Source organism: Aulonocara stuartgranti (genome assembly GCF_965226115.1).
Source record: "Aulonocara stuartgranti genome assembly, chromosome: 7".
Taxonomy (NCBI): Eukaryota; Metazoa; Chordata; class Actinopteri; order Cichliformes; family Cichlidae; genus Aulonocara; species Aulonocara stuartgranti.
Genome location: NC_138945.1, coordinates 61,404,344 through 61,423,087, shown reverse-complemented (window position 1 = coordinate 61,423,087; position 18,744 = coordinate 61,404,344). Strand labels below are relative to the sequence as shown.

General features: G+C 39.5%; 1 protein-coding gene across 1 annotated transcript; it reads right to left on the bottom strand.

The window, feature by feature from the left end:
- Positions 1-3,982: 3,982 nt before the first annotated feature.
- Positions 3,983-18,308, bottom strand: LOC309710968 (muscarinic acetylcholine receptor M2-like). Its single transcript, XM_082540883.1, has 5 exons — positions 18,279-18,308; positions 12,050-12,197; positions 7,415-7,637; positions 6,335-7,198; positions 3,983-4,967 (listed from the first exon to the last, which is right to left on the bottom strand). The coding sequence occupies exons 3-5, from the start codon at positions 7,604-7,606 to the stop codon at positions 4,644-4,646; spliced, it is 1,380 nt and encodes a 459-aa protein (XP_082397009.1). The 5' UTR covers positions 7,607-7,637; positions 12,050-12,197; positions 18,279-18,308; the 3' UTR covers positions 3,983-4,643.
- Positions 18,309-18,744: the final 436 nt, after the last annotated feature.

The window sequence follows — 18,744 nt, the reverse complement described above, 5'->3', positions numbered from 1 at the left end:
TTCTGTCCACAGAATGACCAAGCAGCACTGCAGTGTTACTGAAGTCTCTTAGAGTGGCATTTGACTGATTTAAACTGTGACGGAAAAGACAAGAGCCTGCAGAAACAGTTGGTTATTGTTTTCTGTGGCTACAGGGCAGCTCTGTAAAGTCACAGGACCTAAAACAAAACTGAGGCCATGATAGGAACTTTGGGATTCAATATTTTTGGAGCTTGATCGGCAGCAAGAACAGGATATATTGCCCATTTCTGATTGTACATAGGTGTATCTCTGATAGGCTCCCAGGTTTGTGGTGACACAAGAATGAAATATGTATGTATATATATATATGCTTTTTAAAAGAGACATTTGGATATGTCAGAGCAGGGAAGGGCCAAATGTACTAAGTAATTGAAAAAGATCTGCCATTTTTATTTGCCCACACTTCCCACGAGTAGTTCCCATAAACGTTAAGATGTTTTATCCTTCTTTCACAAACATTTATTCAGAGGTCCTGCTTTTAATGCTGCAATCATCAGACATGACACGAGTCAGTTTGTTAGCTCTCTCGTTTTACATTTTCAGAAAGGGAAAGCAAGTGCAGTATTTGCGTGAGCGTACTGGTCAAACATTCATGGCGACTAAATATCATTAACATCTTGAGTAGATGCACATTCACGCTCCCCGTGGTGTAGTCACAGGTGCATGTGTGATGTTATGTGGGCCTAGCACTTTTATAGTGATAGTGAAAACGCTGTCTCTGCTCACCATGGTAGTCTTCAGCGCTTCAGTAACCGGTTCTTTCGCCATAACCTTGGATACCTCTAACCTGTCTCTGTCCCGACTTTGCTGCGCCCTCCTCCTCTCTGCTGCTTTTAGCATCTGCAGCAGGTTCGGACTGCCTTTGCTTTCCCTTGTTCCACCATTAGCACTCTCCATATCCTCCCCATTAAGTTCAGCTCTGTACTCCTCTAGTGGTTTCAGATACCCATCAGCTAATCCCAGGATCTGGTTCTTTTCCATGTTTCCTCTGATAGTAATGTGTTGAATTAGCTTCTTTCTTCTTCTTCTCTACCCACATATATCTGATATTTCCTCCTCCATAGAGTGTATTTACTCTAAACAGTAGCAGTTCTTGGTTACTTTGACTAAATGTAAAGCAGATAATTGATTTTGGATGCAGTGTGTACAGTGTAAACAGAGATATGAGCACTGCTGCTCGACACGAGGCAAACATAACCTGGAAATGCAGGAGTGTAACTCACCTCCATCAATAAGTAGATGTCAGTTTGTGCCGTCATACAGTCTTTCATGCTAAAAGGACACAAGGAAGCCCTTGCATTCAAGATCTGAGTCATCTGGACTTGCATTTCTTGTTTTTGTGTTGCCTTTGATAACACTGACTCAAATCCCATTAAGGCACATGTGTAACTCGATCAGAGGGTTACATTATAAACAACCAGGCATGATGTCATGTTTACATTAAATGCCACCAGCATCAACAGAGGCCCTGTGGTTCCTGATCACCTGCTCCAATGCCAGGCTGAAAGACACGAGGTGGGATTTTGCATGTAGGTATGGGCAGAAGTGCCTGGGTTTCTCAGATAGGCTGATTTTTGTATATATAAGGGGTTTGAAACAGTTATAAATCGCACTTAGTGTTCCCCTGATGAACTGCACTTACAGAAAGAAAAAACTTTGCAGCAAAACAGCAGAAACTTTGGATGATAGCCAGTGTACGGCGAGCTAATACATAATGGCCACTGTGAACCAGACGAATAAATATAGCAAGACAGACAAGTCTTAATGTTCATACAGGGGCACCTGACTGGTGTTTGAAGACAGATTTTATTAACCTTTGTTTTTAAAAAAAAAAAGGTCCTTTAACTTTAGTCTGTACAATAGTTTTGTTATGTCTGGTTAAATAGATCGCAGTAGGAAGGTCCCTACAAACAGAATAAAAGGTTCTTCTGTGCAGTATCCAGTGAACTGGACAGAGTTGGTCTTTTCAGGTTTCTACCTTTTAACCTCCAGGTACATGTTTTTTTTTATCCACTAGAGGGTGTAACAGCTCTGCAGGTGTTGGGAGGTGTTTTCCCATCAGCTAAGACAGAAAAACCCTCTGAGAGAGAAGACTTTAAGATGATGTTCAGGACGTGTTTGCAGTACCATGATCGGAGACGAAGCGCCTGGATCTTTCTCTATTTTGAATGATAATGTTATCAGATTTGTAATCTTTTTTTTAATTGTACACTAAATACAGATGGAAATACATTTAAATTCTCATCTATAAAATGGTGTACTGTTTAAACATTTTTATTTATAATACTGAGTATTGTCAAATATAACCTAAATACTCATTTGGATATCAACTTTCAAACAAAGTATTGCCAAATAAAATATGTCTGTCCTGAAACCTGTGAAACTCAAATAGGTTTTAATCAGTTTTGGATCACTGAAAACTCTCTCACCACATGCAGCAGTCCCAGGCAGTGTACAAAATATAAACAGGATAGGTTATAATTATAATGTATTATTATAACACAATAAATAAGTCTGTAGAATAAAAACCTGTCTCCCAAACCTCTTACCGCTGCTGCTCGGCATCAGCTAGGAGCGCGTGCATCTGGACCAAACCAAATCAGGGAATTAGGAGGGGTGAGGCAGTCGGAGGCCACGTTGTTGCCAAAACCAAAATAAAAGTAATGCCAGGAAACAAACATGTTTCTAAGGACCTTGAGGCAAACATTATTTTATGGAGACAGGTTAATAATGTTTTTTCTGCTGTTTTCTAGGGCCCCCGTCAGTCATGGGCTCTTAGCCAAAATGATCGTCATCATTTTGATTATACAATTTGAACAATATTAACCTACTAAGCTTCTACCTAAGTAGGATTATAGTCTATATAGTTCAAGTAGAAAGTCTATTTACTTCTTATTTTTATGTCTAAACTCTTTTGTGGGAGCACTTTTTGAGTGATAAGTCTGTAACAGGACAGAGGACTGCACACATCCTAATGCTTACAGCAAATAACTCTTCTCGTTAAAAATGTGAAGTAAATTGCTTTTGGCTGGTAAACTGGATTACAATCTTTCAAACACTTATCTGTATGTGACTTAAGCAACCTCAGCTTGCTGTCTAAGGCCGTGTTCACACTAATATGTTTTTGTTTGAAAATGCATCTTTTTCGCTCCGTTTTGGCCTTCCGTCCACACCGAGACGTCGTTTTTGGTCAAGGAAAACAGACCTTTTTGTAAACGCTCTCCAAAGTGGATACATTTGAAGACACCGTTTTAGCGTTGCAGTCATGTGATCAATTCAACTAAGATGGCGGACGGCATTGTGCAGCAGTTGTTTTGTTTGCTCTCAATTTTGACAGCCTTTATAAAGATTAATATCAGTTTGTAAATGCTCCAGATAGCTCCAGATAAAACTCAGCACTTTTCCTTGACTTTTCAAAGAACCAGAAAGTAAATAAATGGCAGACAGAAATGACCCAGCTCAATCGTATTACTTTTCACACATGCACAGTACAGGAACGTAGGGTTTTCAGTGTGGAAGAAAACAACTGAAAAAGATAGTGTGGACACGGAGCGTTATTAGACCAAAACGCCGTTTTCCAATTTATCTGGATTAGTGTAGACGTAGCCTAGGACTCCTGCAATGGTGTTCAGACCCAAAACCTACAGTTCTTCTAGTGAGTCTGGCTCTAAAAACAAATTAGTCCCTAAAGACTCCCAGCATAAAAAACATGACTATGTTATTTACAGCATCTAAAACAAAACAAACAAACAAAAACAAATGGGTGACATCATCATGGGTGATGGCTACCTCTTTCTTTCGTATACAGCCTGTAATCTTGTGGCAGTAATTTGGTCGGTTTGGTTAAGTTTTTTTCATATCGGATGATAGCCAATGGGAAAAAAATAATATTAGCAGAAATGAAGGAAAAAAAGAGGACACCCAGGTTATGACAAATAACTCTGATTCCAAACTGTCATCCTTTTTATTTACACAAATCAGAGAAAAAGAGGGAAGACACAGGCACGTTTAATAGTCGCACACGTCTCACAACATCACAGATTACAGGTTCCATTAATGTGAAATGTAAGTTTAGCACGACACACAGGACACGCATCACTTCACAGCTGCTAATTCTCTTTTCTCCCGTGGATTTAGTATAAAGACATGGTTCATTTTTAGAGCTTAGCTCTAATGCTCTCATAATAGTATAATTTTCAATCACATCTTTTTTTAAACTACCTTCACAAAACCATCACAACAAGCACATTTTAAACAACAAACTGCACAAGTTTGTGTAGAAGTAGCAAAAAGAGGAAATAAAAAAAGAAATAAAACTCCAAGTGACTGTTATGCAAAAGTATTTTTCAGACAGTCAGTAAAGCTCATTGAAATTAGTTCCACTTAAGTCTTTGAAAGTTTGACTTTATAATATGATTATGAGTTAAATCACAGTTTTATTTTCAGTGGAAGAAGGGGGCTGGGGGGGATTCTACCACCGAAAAGCAACATGAAGTAATTGCACAACAAGACCACACTTTATCTATGTATCTATGTTTCCAACTTTCGAAATCATTCTTTAAAAGATTTGTCACATTATTCAGATTCCACCACAAACACAGTAAAGCATTTGCACCCCCTGCTCATCGTGAAGTGCGTATGTTCTTGTACTGGCACAGAAGCAGCTGCTTGAAGGTGTTCTTGAAGGTGGCGTTGCAGAGGGCATAGCAGGCTGGGTTGATGGTGCTGTTGATGTAGCACAGCCAGTAGCCAATGGTCCACAGCGTGTTGGGGATGCAGATGGAGCAGAATGTGTTGATAAGCACCATCACGTTGTACGGCGTCCAAGTGACGACAAATGCAACCAGGATGGCCATGATGGTGCGTGTGACCTTTTTCTCCCTGGAAGAAATTCCCCTCTTTTTCCACTTTGCCACAGCGTTTTCACTCATCGCACGCATTGTTACCTGAAAAATGACAGTAGAAGAAGAAAAGAGTTCTATTGTTTCTTTTTAGTGTGTTTGTGTGTGTGTGTGTGTGTGTGTGTGTCACTCCTGTGTAAGTCCAACATAACCTTCCATACCTGTGTTGGTACCAAATGAGCTGTTCTGAGTATTTCACAAACTGCTGGGATTTTCCCACAACACCATCTCTTGGGTTTACAGAGAATGGTCCAAAACAGAGAAAATATCCAGCTAATGCCAGAGGTCAGAGAAGAATGGCCAGACTGTTTCTAGCTGACAGGAAGTCATCAGTAAACAAAATAACCAATTGTTGCAACAGTATTCAGAAGAGCATCTCTGAATGAACAACAACACAGAAGACCTCACACGCTTGTCAGCTAAGAACTGGAACCTAAGGCTTAAATCATCTCAAACTCATTTTTCGAACATAATGAGTTCACTGTATTCAAATCTCCTCCACAGTCACCAAAACTCAATCCAGTAGTGCACCATCTGGATGTGGTGGATCATCATGGATGTGCGACTGACAAATGTTAAGTGTCTGAAACAAGTGTGTGATTAAAGAAAATCTGAAAGTGTATCAATTTCACACTGAGATCAAAGAAAAGTAAGAACGACCCAAAACAACAACACGGAAGTTTCAACCACACAAAAATGCTTCATAGAGCTGAATGAATGCAGTCATGCTAGCAACTCTGTGAGGCTGCCATCAGGCACAAAGATCACTTAAATTAAATCTAATATCATTTTATTCCTTTTTTTTCTTCACCATGGTTACCATCTTCATTTATATGGTTACCAGTTTACTTGAATAAGTAAGAGTGGTATTTGGTTAGCTGCTACCTATCTGCTAAGTTACATCAACGGACAGAACATATCGACTATGTTTGTGGTGTTTAGTAATTCATTTTTACTAAAAATTATCTGACTAATAATATGTCCTGTTGTGCTGTTAATTACACCACCTAACTACTTTCTGCTCATTTGAGTTAAATTCAGTTATTTTGTTTAATTTATGTTTGCTGCACCCTTAGCACCTCTTTGTGTGTACATTAGCTAGCATTAGCTTACAACTCAGCACTGGACTCTCTTGTCCTAATACTTATTCCAAAAAAAAAAAAAAAAAAAAGATTGTGAACTTCTAGATATTTTCTTTATGGTCCAGATTATAAACTGTTCCAGATGTATTCTTTAAACTACAGGCACCAAACTTATGATGCCTCTAAAATAAAGACAACTTCTGCTGAGCTATTAAATATGGTGATAAAAAAAACAACTTTTAATTAACAACAAACTTGACATGACCAAACCCATGACTGCTTTAAATTGTAATAAATCTGGCCAATTAAGGATGAATATCTTTTGATTACCTTAAACAGAGTTTTCGTGACTAGCATTTGAGCGTCAGCTGCTGAGTTTTTCCGAGAAGATGGTTGGGCTTCATTTTTCCCAATATTTGAGTTTTTCCATGACGAAGGTGGAATCTCAGCATCCTTGGATGTCGAAGCCTGAATGCTATCTGATGTGGAGTCCACCTGGTTGGTTCGGTCTTCCTTGCACGGACCGATTCCGTTCTGTTGCTGTTTCTGCTGGAGCATTTCCTTCTCCTTGCCATCTGCAGCCTCTTCCTGAACCTTTTTTGTTGCAGTGGTGTTCTCACCTCCTTCCTCCTGGCTGTTAGAAGGAGCTTCTCCCAGACTAGTGCCTGAGGTCTTCCTGCTGTCTTTCCTCATGCGGCTGCGACTGGCCTTGGAGATGCGCCAGTAAAGGTAGATCATGATGGCCACAGGTAGGTAGAAAGCCGCGATAGCCGTCCCGAAGGTCACCGCTGGGTTGGAGAAGAACTGGATGTAGCACTCATTGGGTTTCACAGTCCTTCCCCCAACTATGAACTGCCAGAACAAAATTGCAGGAGCCCACAGGATGAAGGACAAGACCCATGCTGCTGCAATCATCAGCCCTGCTATTTTGGTGCTGCGCCGCACTGGGTAGCTAAGCGGTTTGGTGACACAAAAGTAACGGTCAAAACTGATGATGAGCAAGTTCATGACTGAGGCGTTGCTCACAACATAGTCGACAGCCAGCCACAGGTCACACACCACTGCTCCTAGGGGCCAGAACCCAATCACAATGTAGACGGTGTAGAGGTTCATGGAGCAGACACCAATAATCAGGTCTGCGCAAGCCAGGCTGAACAGGAAGTAGTTGTTGACGGTCTGCAGGTTCCTGTTTACCTTTAGAGGAACAACATAGAGGAGGCTGTCAGATGCTAATCTTTTTTGTGCAATGTGATGTGTGTTTTCTCGTTTCTATTAAATTACCACTCTGTGCTGGGTTGCACATGTTCAAGTCTTATCTGTAAGTCTGGCTGTGCTGTTCAAGGTGTCCAGAGATGGATGTTTGAATCACACTCATTAATCATGAAGGATCAAAACAGGAAAACCCCAAACCTTTATAGAGAGCATGACCAGGATGTTTCCGATGACAGTGATCAGACTCAGAGATCCTGCAACGAGAATGATGAGCGCTATCTCCAAAGTCGTGTACGGGCTTCGAAAGAAGAGGCCAGTGCCATTGCTGACACTGATGTTGCTAGCGTGGGATGAATTGAGAATCTCCATGCTGTCCAGCATCCTTTGCATGCTTCAAGCGTCGTTCACATATGTGCAAAACCTGAAAAGAAGAGAGATTATAAAACATAAGTTTTTAGTACTATAGGTTTGTTTTTGGTTTTTTTGGGGGGCCGGGGGTGTTCAAATTATTCAGTATCTTTCTATGTGTAGATGCAAAATCATGCAAAATTGTGCAGAACTTGCAGCATGTAAATGATTCGCAGGTGTTTTTGTGCTAACAGCTTGCTCCCGGTGAAAAGAACGGACAGGTGTGCAAATAAAGGTCACAGCAGCTTTGTTTACAAAGTCACAGCCACATCTCACAAACAGGAATAACATGTTAAAACGGCTTTGATGCTAATGGAGATGCTGACATGTTGATTCTGAAAAATGAACAGTTTCAGTAGAATTATTGTGTTAATTTACTTTTTTAAGAACTCTTTAAAATGGATATGCTGCAGTCTTTCCCAGCCTTCACTGTGCGACAAGCTGGTTACATACTGGAGTTAAACATGCTTGTCTTTGGGCTTTAGGAAAAATATGGACCACACTGAGAAAACACACACTGTCAGCAGGTTTGAAGCCAGAATCCAGATAACAGACCACTGTAACAGATCGCTGTAAAGCACTGCAGCACCACGGAACAATATCAAATCTTTCATGTTGGTTAAACTTTGCTACATTTTATCCTTTGCTAATATTTATTTTCCCTCTTTTTCTCTTGTATGTTTAAACTATGTAAATCTCAAAGGATCTAAAAATAGCGTGTGTGCCCACAAAACAACTTTCAAATGCCACAAAAAGAATGCATATGCAAGTGTGCATGAATCTCTAGCTTTGAGCTTTGTGTGTCTGGCTCCCAGAAATCTTAACCAATCCACTCTTTCCTGGGAGCTTGAACGAGGACATCTACAGTTTACAATTTTCAAAAATGCCCTGAGAGAGTGTCTAATCTTTGCAGGAGAGTCATTTCAAAAAGATCAAGTTGGTCGCTTCATGCTGCAGGCGTCATTTTCTGCTCCTGGATATGTAAAAGGGACTGCCTGGCATATTTGGGTAAATTCAAACATGTGTGTGTCCACATGAGCTTGTGTGTTTGGCTCTTTCAGACAGATGTCCAAGTAAGTCTTAATAGAAGCTGCGGTTTTTATGTTAAGACAGGACAGATTCTCTGAGGCTAAAGAAGTGTTATCCGCAGACTTGTGTCTGCAGTGAGAAAAAAGGGATGATGGGGGTCTTTTCTTTGGCACTGGAACTGCTTGTTCTGCGAGTTATGAAAGCCTGTTTGGGTGAGCGTACAAACAGATTTCCACTGGGGCCACCCACGCTCGAGATTCAGGCGCTCGTGGTGCTGTCAGGTGATTTAGATAAAAGCATTCAGTAAATAACAGATGATATGCATATGGGGATACCGCTTCTTTTAAATTACTACCGAGCCGCGTATTTAAAATGATCCCGGGCAGGCAAAACATACCAATTATGTATCTCAATTGTTAAGCATCATTACTGTTACTATTATATTAAAAATGAAGAAACATCAGAAATAGTGGCAAAACAACGTGATTAACTAGTCTGTTCTGATCAGAGAATCAATAAAAAGATACTTAGTTGAGACCACGAGGGTTGGTGCATACTGCTAAAACCCTGTAAGTGACTCCATTAGGCCACATGATAACATCATACTGTACCTGAAAGATGTTTCCTTCCTGCTCTTACAGCCAGATTAAACTCTATTACAGCATGTTGAACTCCATTGCTTACTCATTAAAGACCCATTCCGGGTCTTTTCAGTCACAGATACAAAAAGAGTGTGTGTGTGTGTGTGTGTGTGTGTGTGTGTGTGTGTGTGTGTGTGTGTGTGTGTGTGTGTGTGTGTGTGTGTGTGTGTGTGAGAGAGAGAGAGAGAGAGAGAGAGAGAGAGAGAGAGTTCAGAGCCTAACGGTGATGATTTGTAAAGTCAGAAAAATGTAAAATTGATGCACATCAAAGGGAGGACAACAAAAGGTAGGATGTTACATTTGAGTGTTAAGGACTGACTTTGGCTCAAGGTCAAATTTATGATCATATATTCATCAATCACTTCTCATTAATGAATTGAGAGCAATGAACTGACAGTGGCCCTTTTAAGTAAAAATACTTGTACTACGGTACATAAATATTATCATAAAAGTACAGTTTGCTTTATGGACATGCTGATGGGAGCCTGTTCTTACTTTGTTGTTAAGTCAGTTATATTCATAACAGCACACTGCATTTTAAAAGCAGTTCACGTGTTTTTTTCTTTAAAGAGTTTTTAAAGAAAAATATAAAGTCTCTTATATTTACAGAAAAAGCTGCACGAAATGTGATATTTGAAAGTGAAAAAAGAAATGACAGCTTATATTAAAAAGAAGCTGCAAGCAGCCTGACTCAATACTCATTTCTTTATGGGCCCCATGATAAAGGAGCCCATAAAAATTTTAATAGGTCAGCTTTATTCTATGAACAATAAAGATATCTCTATCTATAAAAGGGTATTTTTGGCTACTGCTTCATTTCCTAAGAATAATAAATTCACATGTTTGATTTGGCACATGCCCTTCCTGATGTGATCCTCTTATATGTCTGGGTTTGGGACCAGCATTAGGACACACTAGCTTGTAACACCCCGAGGCTGGCTTTGTGCCTCGTCCCTGTCAAACTGGGGGTCTGTAGCCACAACAAATGTCCTGTATCTATAGAAGAGCAATAACACGATTCTTGGAGAAGAAACTCTCTCGACATGCCAAGCAACTGGTTGTACAAAGGTTCACAATACTTAAAATAACTGGATGCATTATTTTAAGTAGGTAGGTTTTGACATTAGGTATTCTCTTGCAGTTGTACTTGAATGCAGCACTTATGTGTCAGTCAGATGTGTTTAACTTTATGTAGCTGTTCTAGTGACTTTACTGATTAACCGAGTAAATTATCTTAATTATCAAGTTGCTCAGTGGGCTTCGCCAGAGATTTTCCAACGTGATGTAGAGTTCGCTAAGGAGATTGTTGCCTCCTCTCAAGGCCATCCTCACTTCTTCTCTCTTCACACTAATAAGACCTACATTACTGGATCTCCCTAATTGGTATGCAGGGCTACTGGAAAGAGTCACAGAGGCAAACCATATTTCTTTGACAGGCACAGAAACATAGTAATTAGATCCAGCAGATGCTGCCTGCAACAGCTGCACCGGTAATATGGTTCTAGGATACAGTCCTCTGACTGGGCGAGCTCGGTTTAAAAAAGTCTTTGATACCATGAACGATACACCGGGCGGCTGCAGACTTACTGCCGGATGAGACGTGGGAACAGTAGGTTTGTTTGCAGAGAAAAGAGCAGGTATAGAAACACTTCTGCAACTGCAGATGTTTCACAGCGCTTACGGGATTTAATGGCTATAGGGATCAAAGTGTGGTAGCTCCGTTTTATATTGATCTGTGCCGTAGTTTTATTGTTCAGTTCTTTAGAAGACAAACATCCGTCTAACTGTAAAATGCAACACCACACTGAATGTTTAAACAGGATTTTAAATGAAATAAATACGTATAGCACAAACAGTTTCAGTTAGTTTAATTTGTAAGGTTAACATTTCATGAATTTAAAAAGTGTTTTTTTTTTTCCACCGTCACGTTTCGCAGCAAATGTTCCTTATGTTATGGCACTAATTCATACTTGTTTTTTTCATCTCAGAGAACTGTGTCTTGAATGTGAAAAGTGGGAAATTTCACATCAGCCTGAGCTTTGGCTTCACAGAGCGGTGCAACTGAGAGAAGAGAAAACCACTGAATGCCCAGTGTAGCACTGAGAGTGAGAAAACACAAAAATACCACAGCAACTAGAGAGTGAAGGTTTATAAAAATAAAACTGAGAAGTTTCAAGTTGGTGAGTTAGAGGAAATTTCCCATTTAAACAATTTGTTTTTTGTTTTTTTTTTTGTAATAAGGGGATTCCTCGGGAGCGGGGAAACCAGGGAATCCAGAGTCTGGATCTGATGCTGAGTGAAACCTTTTGTGTCAGGAGAGAAATTAAGATTAAACATCTCCTAAAAGGTCTCAGGGGAACAATAGACGCCAGGTTTACTTTGCTCTCAATTCAATCTTTATCAGGAAACTGAACTGAACAACAAGCCACGGATAAAATGTCAATCAATATATTGATGTATCATTATAATGCTTTAACATTTCATGTGAGACTGTTTCTTTAAAGAATATCCTTAGCTGACTTTGTTTCCTTTGAATCAAAGTGGTTATAAATTTTTTTTACATACATTACATACAAAGTTCCAGTGGGAATAAAAATTTAGGAAAACATTTCCCATCTTTTGACTCTACCGCTGCCTCAGCGAGCAGACATTAAATGTGTTCCATGGAAGTTTTTCCAAGTCTGCATAATTTTTCTAACAGAGTGTTCTTACCTGCAGGAGTTTGGTAGAAATCTGCAGAAAAATCTTATCTTACCTCATCTGCAGAGAACGACACAGGTGAACTGTTTTGAAGTCGTCCATGTTACTCTCTCTTCTCCCGACACACTGGAGCGGAGAGCAAAGCAGAAAGTAACCTGACATTCATGACACTCCTCCTCTGACAAGAACCAGTGTGTGTGTGTCTGTGTGAGAGAGACAGAGAGAGAGTTTGTTTGTGTGTTAGAAATATAGACGGATAGAGTAGGGAGGGGTTTGTGGGAGCTATTAGTGACTGTGGTGCTGAATCCCTCAAGCTAGGGTTGCAAGTTTCAGTAAGCAGGAGATGGAGACGGACGGAGAGAGAAAGAGAGATGTTTGTTTCAGGACCATGGAGAGCACTTGCCTCTGTGGCACAAACACATCATATTCTCCAGAGCTGTAGGCAATCAAGTGGAGAGAAGTATGAATGGATCTGGGATGAGATAAAATGGTAAAGCACTATTAAAAAAGAGGACAAAGAGAGAGGTTCGCTCTGTTACTCTGTTGCTGCAGGACGCTAACCTTTCAGACTGTTGTTTTGACCTTTTAACCAAACTGGTGACGCAGACTGCCCCAGTTGGTAGATGACCTTACTTTGATGGAATTACCACTGAGGATAATGGTCCCTCTCCACAAAACAATACAGTAAATGAAACAAGGACCGTGCTATCAAATAAACCAGAGTCCTGCATGTAACATAATTGCTATGAGAAAATATCAGATGATTTATTGTGGTTGTCCCATCCAGACTTTGAGCACAACCACAGAACATTTGAAATTCTGAGTATCATCACAGATGTATTTTTGTTTGTTTGTTTGTTGTTATTTTTACAGTAATATCTTTGAAAACTGCATTGGTAAGGACATAAGCGCCACCTCTACTATTTCTTCATTTGTCAAGAACACAAATCAATATCATTGTCTGTCTGTCAGTCTGTCTGTCTGCAGTTGGGTGTGTTTGTTTCCTGTCTCCTATAAGCCAATTTCTCCGGTTTCCAAGAAACTCTGGCATGTCTTATTATCTTGAGTAATTTTAAATATTTAAAAAAATATATATACGGTGGTAGGTATGGATCATTTCATCTTTCATCTTTTACAGCAATAACAAATTTCCTCAAAAAGCAGATCTTAAAGAGGATGTGTAGGCTAATGCTAATTTTCAGCATCATAATTTTATCCTTGGCCTCAACTAGAGCAGCTATGCATGAGTTACAGATCAAAATAATCCTTCTTGCTTGTACAGTGGAGTTTAGTGCACCTGAAACAAGTCATTTGAGTTCCCATCTCATTCCCTTTAAGCTAACTTGTTTCTTATTAGCTGCCACTGAGAAACAGAAGGTTTGAACAGCAGGTAGGTGAGACTTTGGTTTTCACTGAGTTGCGTGGCTGAGATGACCATACTAGGGATATCTTCACTCTGAATGAATAAATTATAGTTAAGATAGAAAAAAATGGTGAAACAAAGCCTTTAGAGCTCTCTGATAAATGTTTGGCTCATATGGATAGTTAGAAAAAGACACAAGTAAAAGCGTGAAATATAAACATTTATCCATTTTTATTATTTTTATTAATTTCAACAAAAAAAAAAGTAACTTTTTTTGTCATTAATTTTGACAATATTTAATCTTTATTTTAAAAATTTTTTATTTTTTCAGTATGACCTGAATACAAGCAGAGACATTATATTAATGATACTTACAGGAAATTATTATTTGTAACTATAGCTGCATATTTTTAAACAGTGCATTGATTTTTCTGATTTGAAAAAACTGATGAAGACTCAAACATTCAATTCAATTTTATTTATATAGCATCACAAGAACAGTTGCCTCAAGGCACTTTAATTTTGTAAGTAAAAGCCCTGGAACAATACAGTGAAAACAGAGAATCATGTAGAAGGAAAAACTCCCTTTTAACAGGAAGAAATCTCCAGCAGAACCAGTCTTAGGGAGGACAGCCATCTGCTGCGACCGTTTGGGGTTAGGTGAGGTAGACAGGACAAAGACATGTTGTGGAAGAGAGACAGAAGTAAAAAATAACTAATAATCAAAAGCAGAGCAGTGTATAAACACAGTGAGTGAAAAAGGTGGCATTTAATGTAATTTACATTGAAAAAAATTTGAGCTATCATCAAATGCTAACTTGACAATATCAACTAATGATTAGAAACTACATGTAGTTGAAAACAGCTGATAGACATTTATTGAAAAGCTGGACTTGGAGAACAATACATAAGAAGACAACACTTTCACACATGTGCAGCTCAAAAACGTAAACGAACACACCAGATCTCAACAGGGAAAAAAATAATGCTCTATACTGATATGGAGTGGTTGATGTGAATGTGTTTGTAAAGACTTGGCACATTTACATACGCTTGGAACATTGTTCTGTTGGGGCATCTTGGACTAGAACTGGGCTAACTTTAGCTACGTGTTCATCTGTTTTTAACTAATAGGATCTAACGTTCAGTCCTGAGAAAAACTAAGCACCCCCAAGTACATGGTAGAACTGCCTTAAGCACTAATGACTTGAATTAGTGGTTTTCTGGATGACTTTATTAGCCTCTCCAATCACAGTGGAGGAATTTTGGTCCACTCTTCTTTGCACTTCAGTTCACTGAGGTTTATGCACAGCGCATCGTTCCAATGAGGTGAATTTATTGTGACGTCAACTCATGGAGCAGTTGTGTCACTTTATTAAAATGGAGACAATAGGGAGGTATTGATCTTTTCCCCTAACACTGGGCAAAACTATCCTGGCGTGTGGTTAATTTGGACCTGAAACACAGACTTGAACTCAACCTTAATAAACAGGAAATGAACCTTTGTTTGGGTGCAGCAGAAAATCCAACAGGCAGCTGAAAACGTATTCCATACATATTTTTTTTAAAAAGTGGGAAGGGGGTTTAAACAGAGCACAAAGAAAACAGCAACAATATGACACAATAAGTACTGAAGCCTTAAATACATGCATGAGGTAATCAAGGGAAGCAGACACAGGTGGGAAAGAAGACAGAGATGAAACTAATTAACACATCAATGCCTGTACATACACATTAAATAAAAATAAATTAATAAATAGAAATATTGGTGTATTTTACTGTATATAGTAACCATTTGTACATATTCCAGTATTCTTGTTTGTCTGTGTCTTCATTCAAAAGCCCAATATTCTTTCATGAAGTATACATGTATGAAAGGAGGACAGAAAGAAACCATAGTGGATCTGCTGCTTTAGGGTATATGATATATATTATTACGTAACAGCATGTGTGATAAAAGCTACATACATTGTCCTCTCGCTCTCCCTTCTCTTGCCAGTTCCCAAACTTCTAAAAATGTGAACCTTGCTATGAACCACTCATGCATGCAGTGAAAGAACAGAAAACAATGAGGCTCCTCTCTCTCCTCGCCTCCTCACAATATGACGAAAAGCTCTGAGACAGCAGGGAAACGAGGTCATCTACTTGGAGCCCCAGCAGCTATTTGAATGGAGAAGGGTCACACACAATACCATGCATTTCCTACTGCATTCCGCTCATAGCAAAGATGCAGAACGTATGTTTTAAAAGTCGAACGGACTCGTGATCTCTGGTTAATTGCATGCTGCCTCGTGTGCTAATAGCATAATGTTCATCATGATCCGCGGACATTTACTGTAAGTCTTCACCAAGCCCCGAGCAAATCGTGACTTTCTAATCTCCTCTGCTGATTCATTAAAGAAAGGCTATAATTCATCAGTGCGTTTGGGCACAGTTGAGATTTGGGCCACTTGGATTATTGTCAAGCGCTGGCACTGATATGACCTGTACATAAATTAGTGCTGGATTGCATATCTTGTTCTTTACCATCAGCTAATGGGACAGACAAACAGCTACACACAAGATGTCCTAAAACAAATAAATGCTTCATGAATTTAGGAGCTCTTCCCTGTCTCCTCAAAGTACGATCAGATCCCTCAAACACGTGCCCATGATTATTTTGTGTGAGACTAGAAAAGAAACAAAACAACAGCAATATGTAATATTTAGAATCACACGTGTCATTCGGTTTTACCGCAGAGATTTCTCTTCTGGCTATAGAATTTTTTGGGGGTCACGATGGAGGAGCATGTGACTCTTATTGTACAAAAGCCTTTTATTGTTTCTTGTTTCTTGTTTGAGAATTCTGGAAATATCTTCTGAAGGCTTTGCACTGTGACACTGTTATTGTAGCAAGAGAAGCAGAAACTTCTCAGATAAATATCAGTTCAGAACTTCCAACGTGTCAGCAGCATGTAAACACAGAATATATCAAATGAATGATGGGAATATTCTGGCTCCATGCTCACGGCTGCTGTTGACTTATTCCAACATTAAAGTCTGTCACTGTCCTGTTGTTGAGATTTGGTTTCTGCTTTGATTTTATTCTTGTATTCTTGTGTTCCCTGTGGTTTACTTCCCGCTATCTTGTCATCATGTGCTTTTGTCCTCCATTTTCCTGTGTCTTTGTCAACTTATGTGTCTTGTTCTTGTTTTACTCCCCTCATCATATCCGCTGGCCTCCTTAAACCTTTGTTATTTCTCAAATTTGTGCCTCCCATGTCTGCTTTGGCCTCCTGCCTGTGAACTGGAAAGGAAACTTTCATATTTGAGGATGTGTCAGTTCCTAAAATGCATCAAGAGGACAGAGGAGTGACGAGGCTTGCCAGAGGAGCTGTAATTGAGGATGCATAGGTGTATCCTTTGTAGAAGTGTTTTTACCTTCAACGTGTAGAAGAGGTCCTGTACAAATCCCATATTTTATTCACATTAGAAAATACGAAACATACCAAATGTTTAAAAGGAGAAAATGTACAATTTTAAGAAAAAATACGGTGCCTGTGAATTTGATGGTGTAAACACGACTCAAAGCTGCTGACAGGGCCATGTTTACCACTGTGTATGTGCATCCCCTCTTCTTTTAGCCTGTAAACATCTGGGCACTGAGGAGACCAGCTGCTGGACTTCTGGGAGAGGAATGCGGTCCTATTTTTGTGTGATGTAGGATAATAACTGTCAACAGTCCTGGATCTTCTTTGTCGTGTTTTTTTATTTCAGGATGGCCCAAGTGTTATCAGTTGGTAAAAGGTCTTGACTCCAGGCAGGTCAGGTTCTAATAGCTCCAGTAGGCAGTTTAGCATTTTCTTGCTGAAATATGCAAGGCCTGAAAAAGACACTGTCTGAATGAGACTGTAATTTGATCCAAAACCTGTATATACCTTTCAGGCACCAATGGTGCCTTTCCAGGTGTGTAAATTGCCAGTTCCATGGCCACTAATACACCCCCATGTCATCAGAGATGCAGGCTTTGAGCTAAGCACTGATAAAAGGCGGATGGTCTCTCTACTCTTTAGTTTAGAGGACACAGCATCCACGTTTTCTAAAAACATATTTAAAATTATGATTCATATGACCAAAGAACAATTTCCACATTGCCTCAGTCCATTATAAATGAACTTTGGCCCAAAGAAGACAGCAGTGTTTCTGGATCAAGTTCACATATTGCTTCTTCATTATATGACAGAGGCTTAAACTGTATTTGTAGATGGCACGGTGAACTTTGTTCAAATACAGTGATTTCTGGAACAATCAAAGGCATCCAATATTGATTTGGGGTTTTAACCCTTGCACACGCATTTTCTGAAATGTTTGACATTAGTATGTACTGCAGATAATGAGATAATTCATTAAGGAGCATTATTTGGAAATTCTTTGAGGATTGGTGAACATCTACCCATCTTTTCTTCTGAAAAACTCTTTCTCTCTAACAGAAACTCTTTCTATAACCAGTCATCTTACTGACCTGTTGCCATTATAACACAATTAGCTGCAGAATCTTCCTCCAATTGTTTCTTTTTTGTATCACCTACCTGTCCAGTCTTTTGTTGCCACGCCTCAACTTTTGTTTTGTTGCTGTCATCAAATATCAAAATGAGCTGATATTTTTCATTGGGTCGTAAAGAAAATCTCAGTTTAAACATTTGATGTTTCCTTTGTTCTACTGTGAATAAAATGGGTTTATGAGACTTGTAAATCGTTGTATTATTTCCATTTTAAACAGTGTTCTAATGTTTTTGCAATTGGTGTTGTGGATGCTCAACTTCATCATCAAACGTTCTCCCATTTGTTGTGTGTGTATGTGTGACAAACAACTTTCTAAGTGATCCTGAGTAATCTTCATAAAAACACAGATGAAAGTTTTTCTTTCTATTTAAACACTCACCAGTTCTGAGCTCCTGCTGATGAGTTGTTTCTTGACTCTGGTGCCACCTGGAGGGCTGATTGTGGAGGGCCAGCAACTCCTGGTTCTGCCCCCTCTGCCTTCTTGATCTGCAGATGACTATCATGTAGAAGTGGGTGAACCATGCTTCACCTTTTAATAATAATAATAATAATAATAGATTGCATTTGTATAGCGCTTTTTGAGACCCTTAAAGCACTTTACAATTCCACTATTCATTCACTCTCACACACTGGTGGAGGCAAGCTACAGTTGTAGCCACAGCTGCCCTGGGGCAGACTGACAGAAGCGAGGCTGCCATATCGCGCCATTGGCCCCTCTGGCCATCACCAGTACGCGGTAGGTGAAGTGTCTTGCCCAAGGACACAACGACCGAGACTGTCCGAGCCGGGGCTCGAACTGGCAACCTTCTGATGATAAGGTGAACTGCTAACTCTTGAGCCACGAT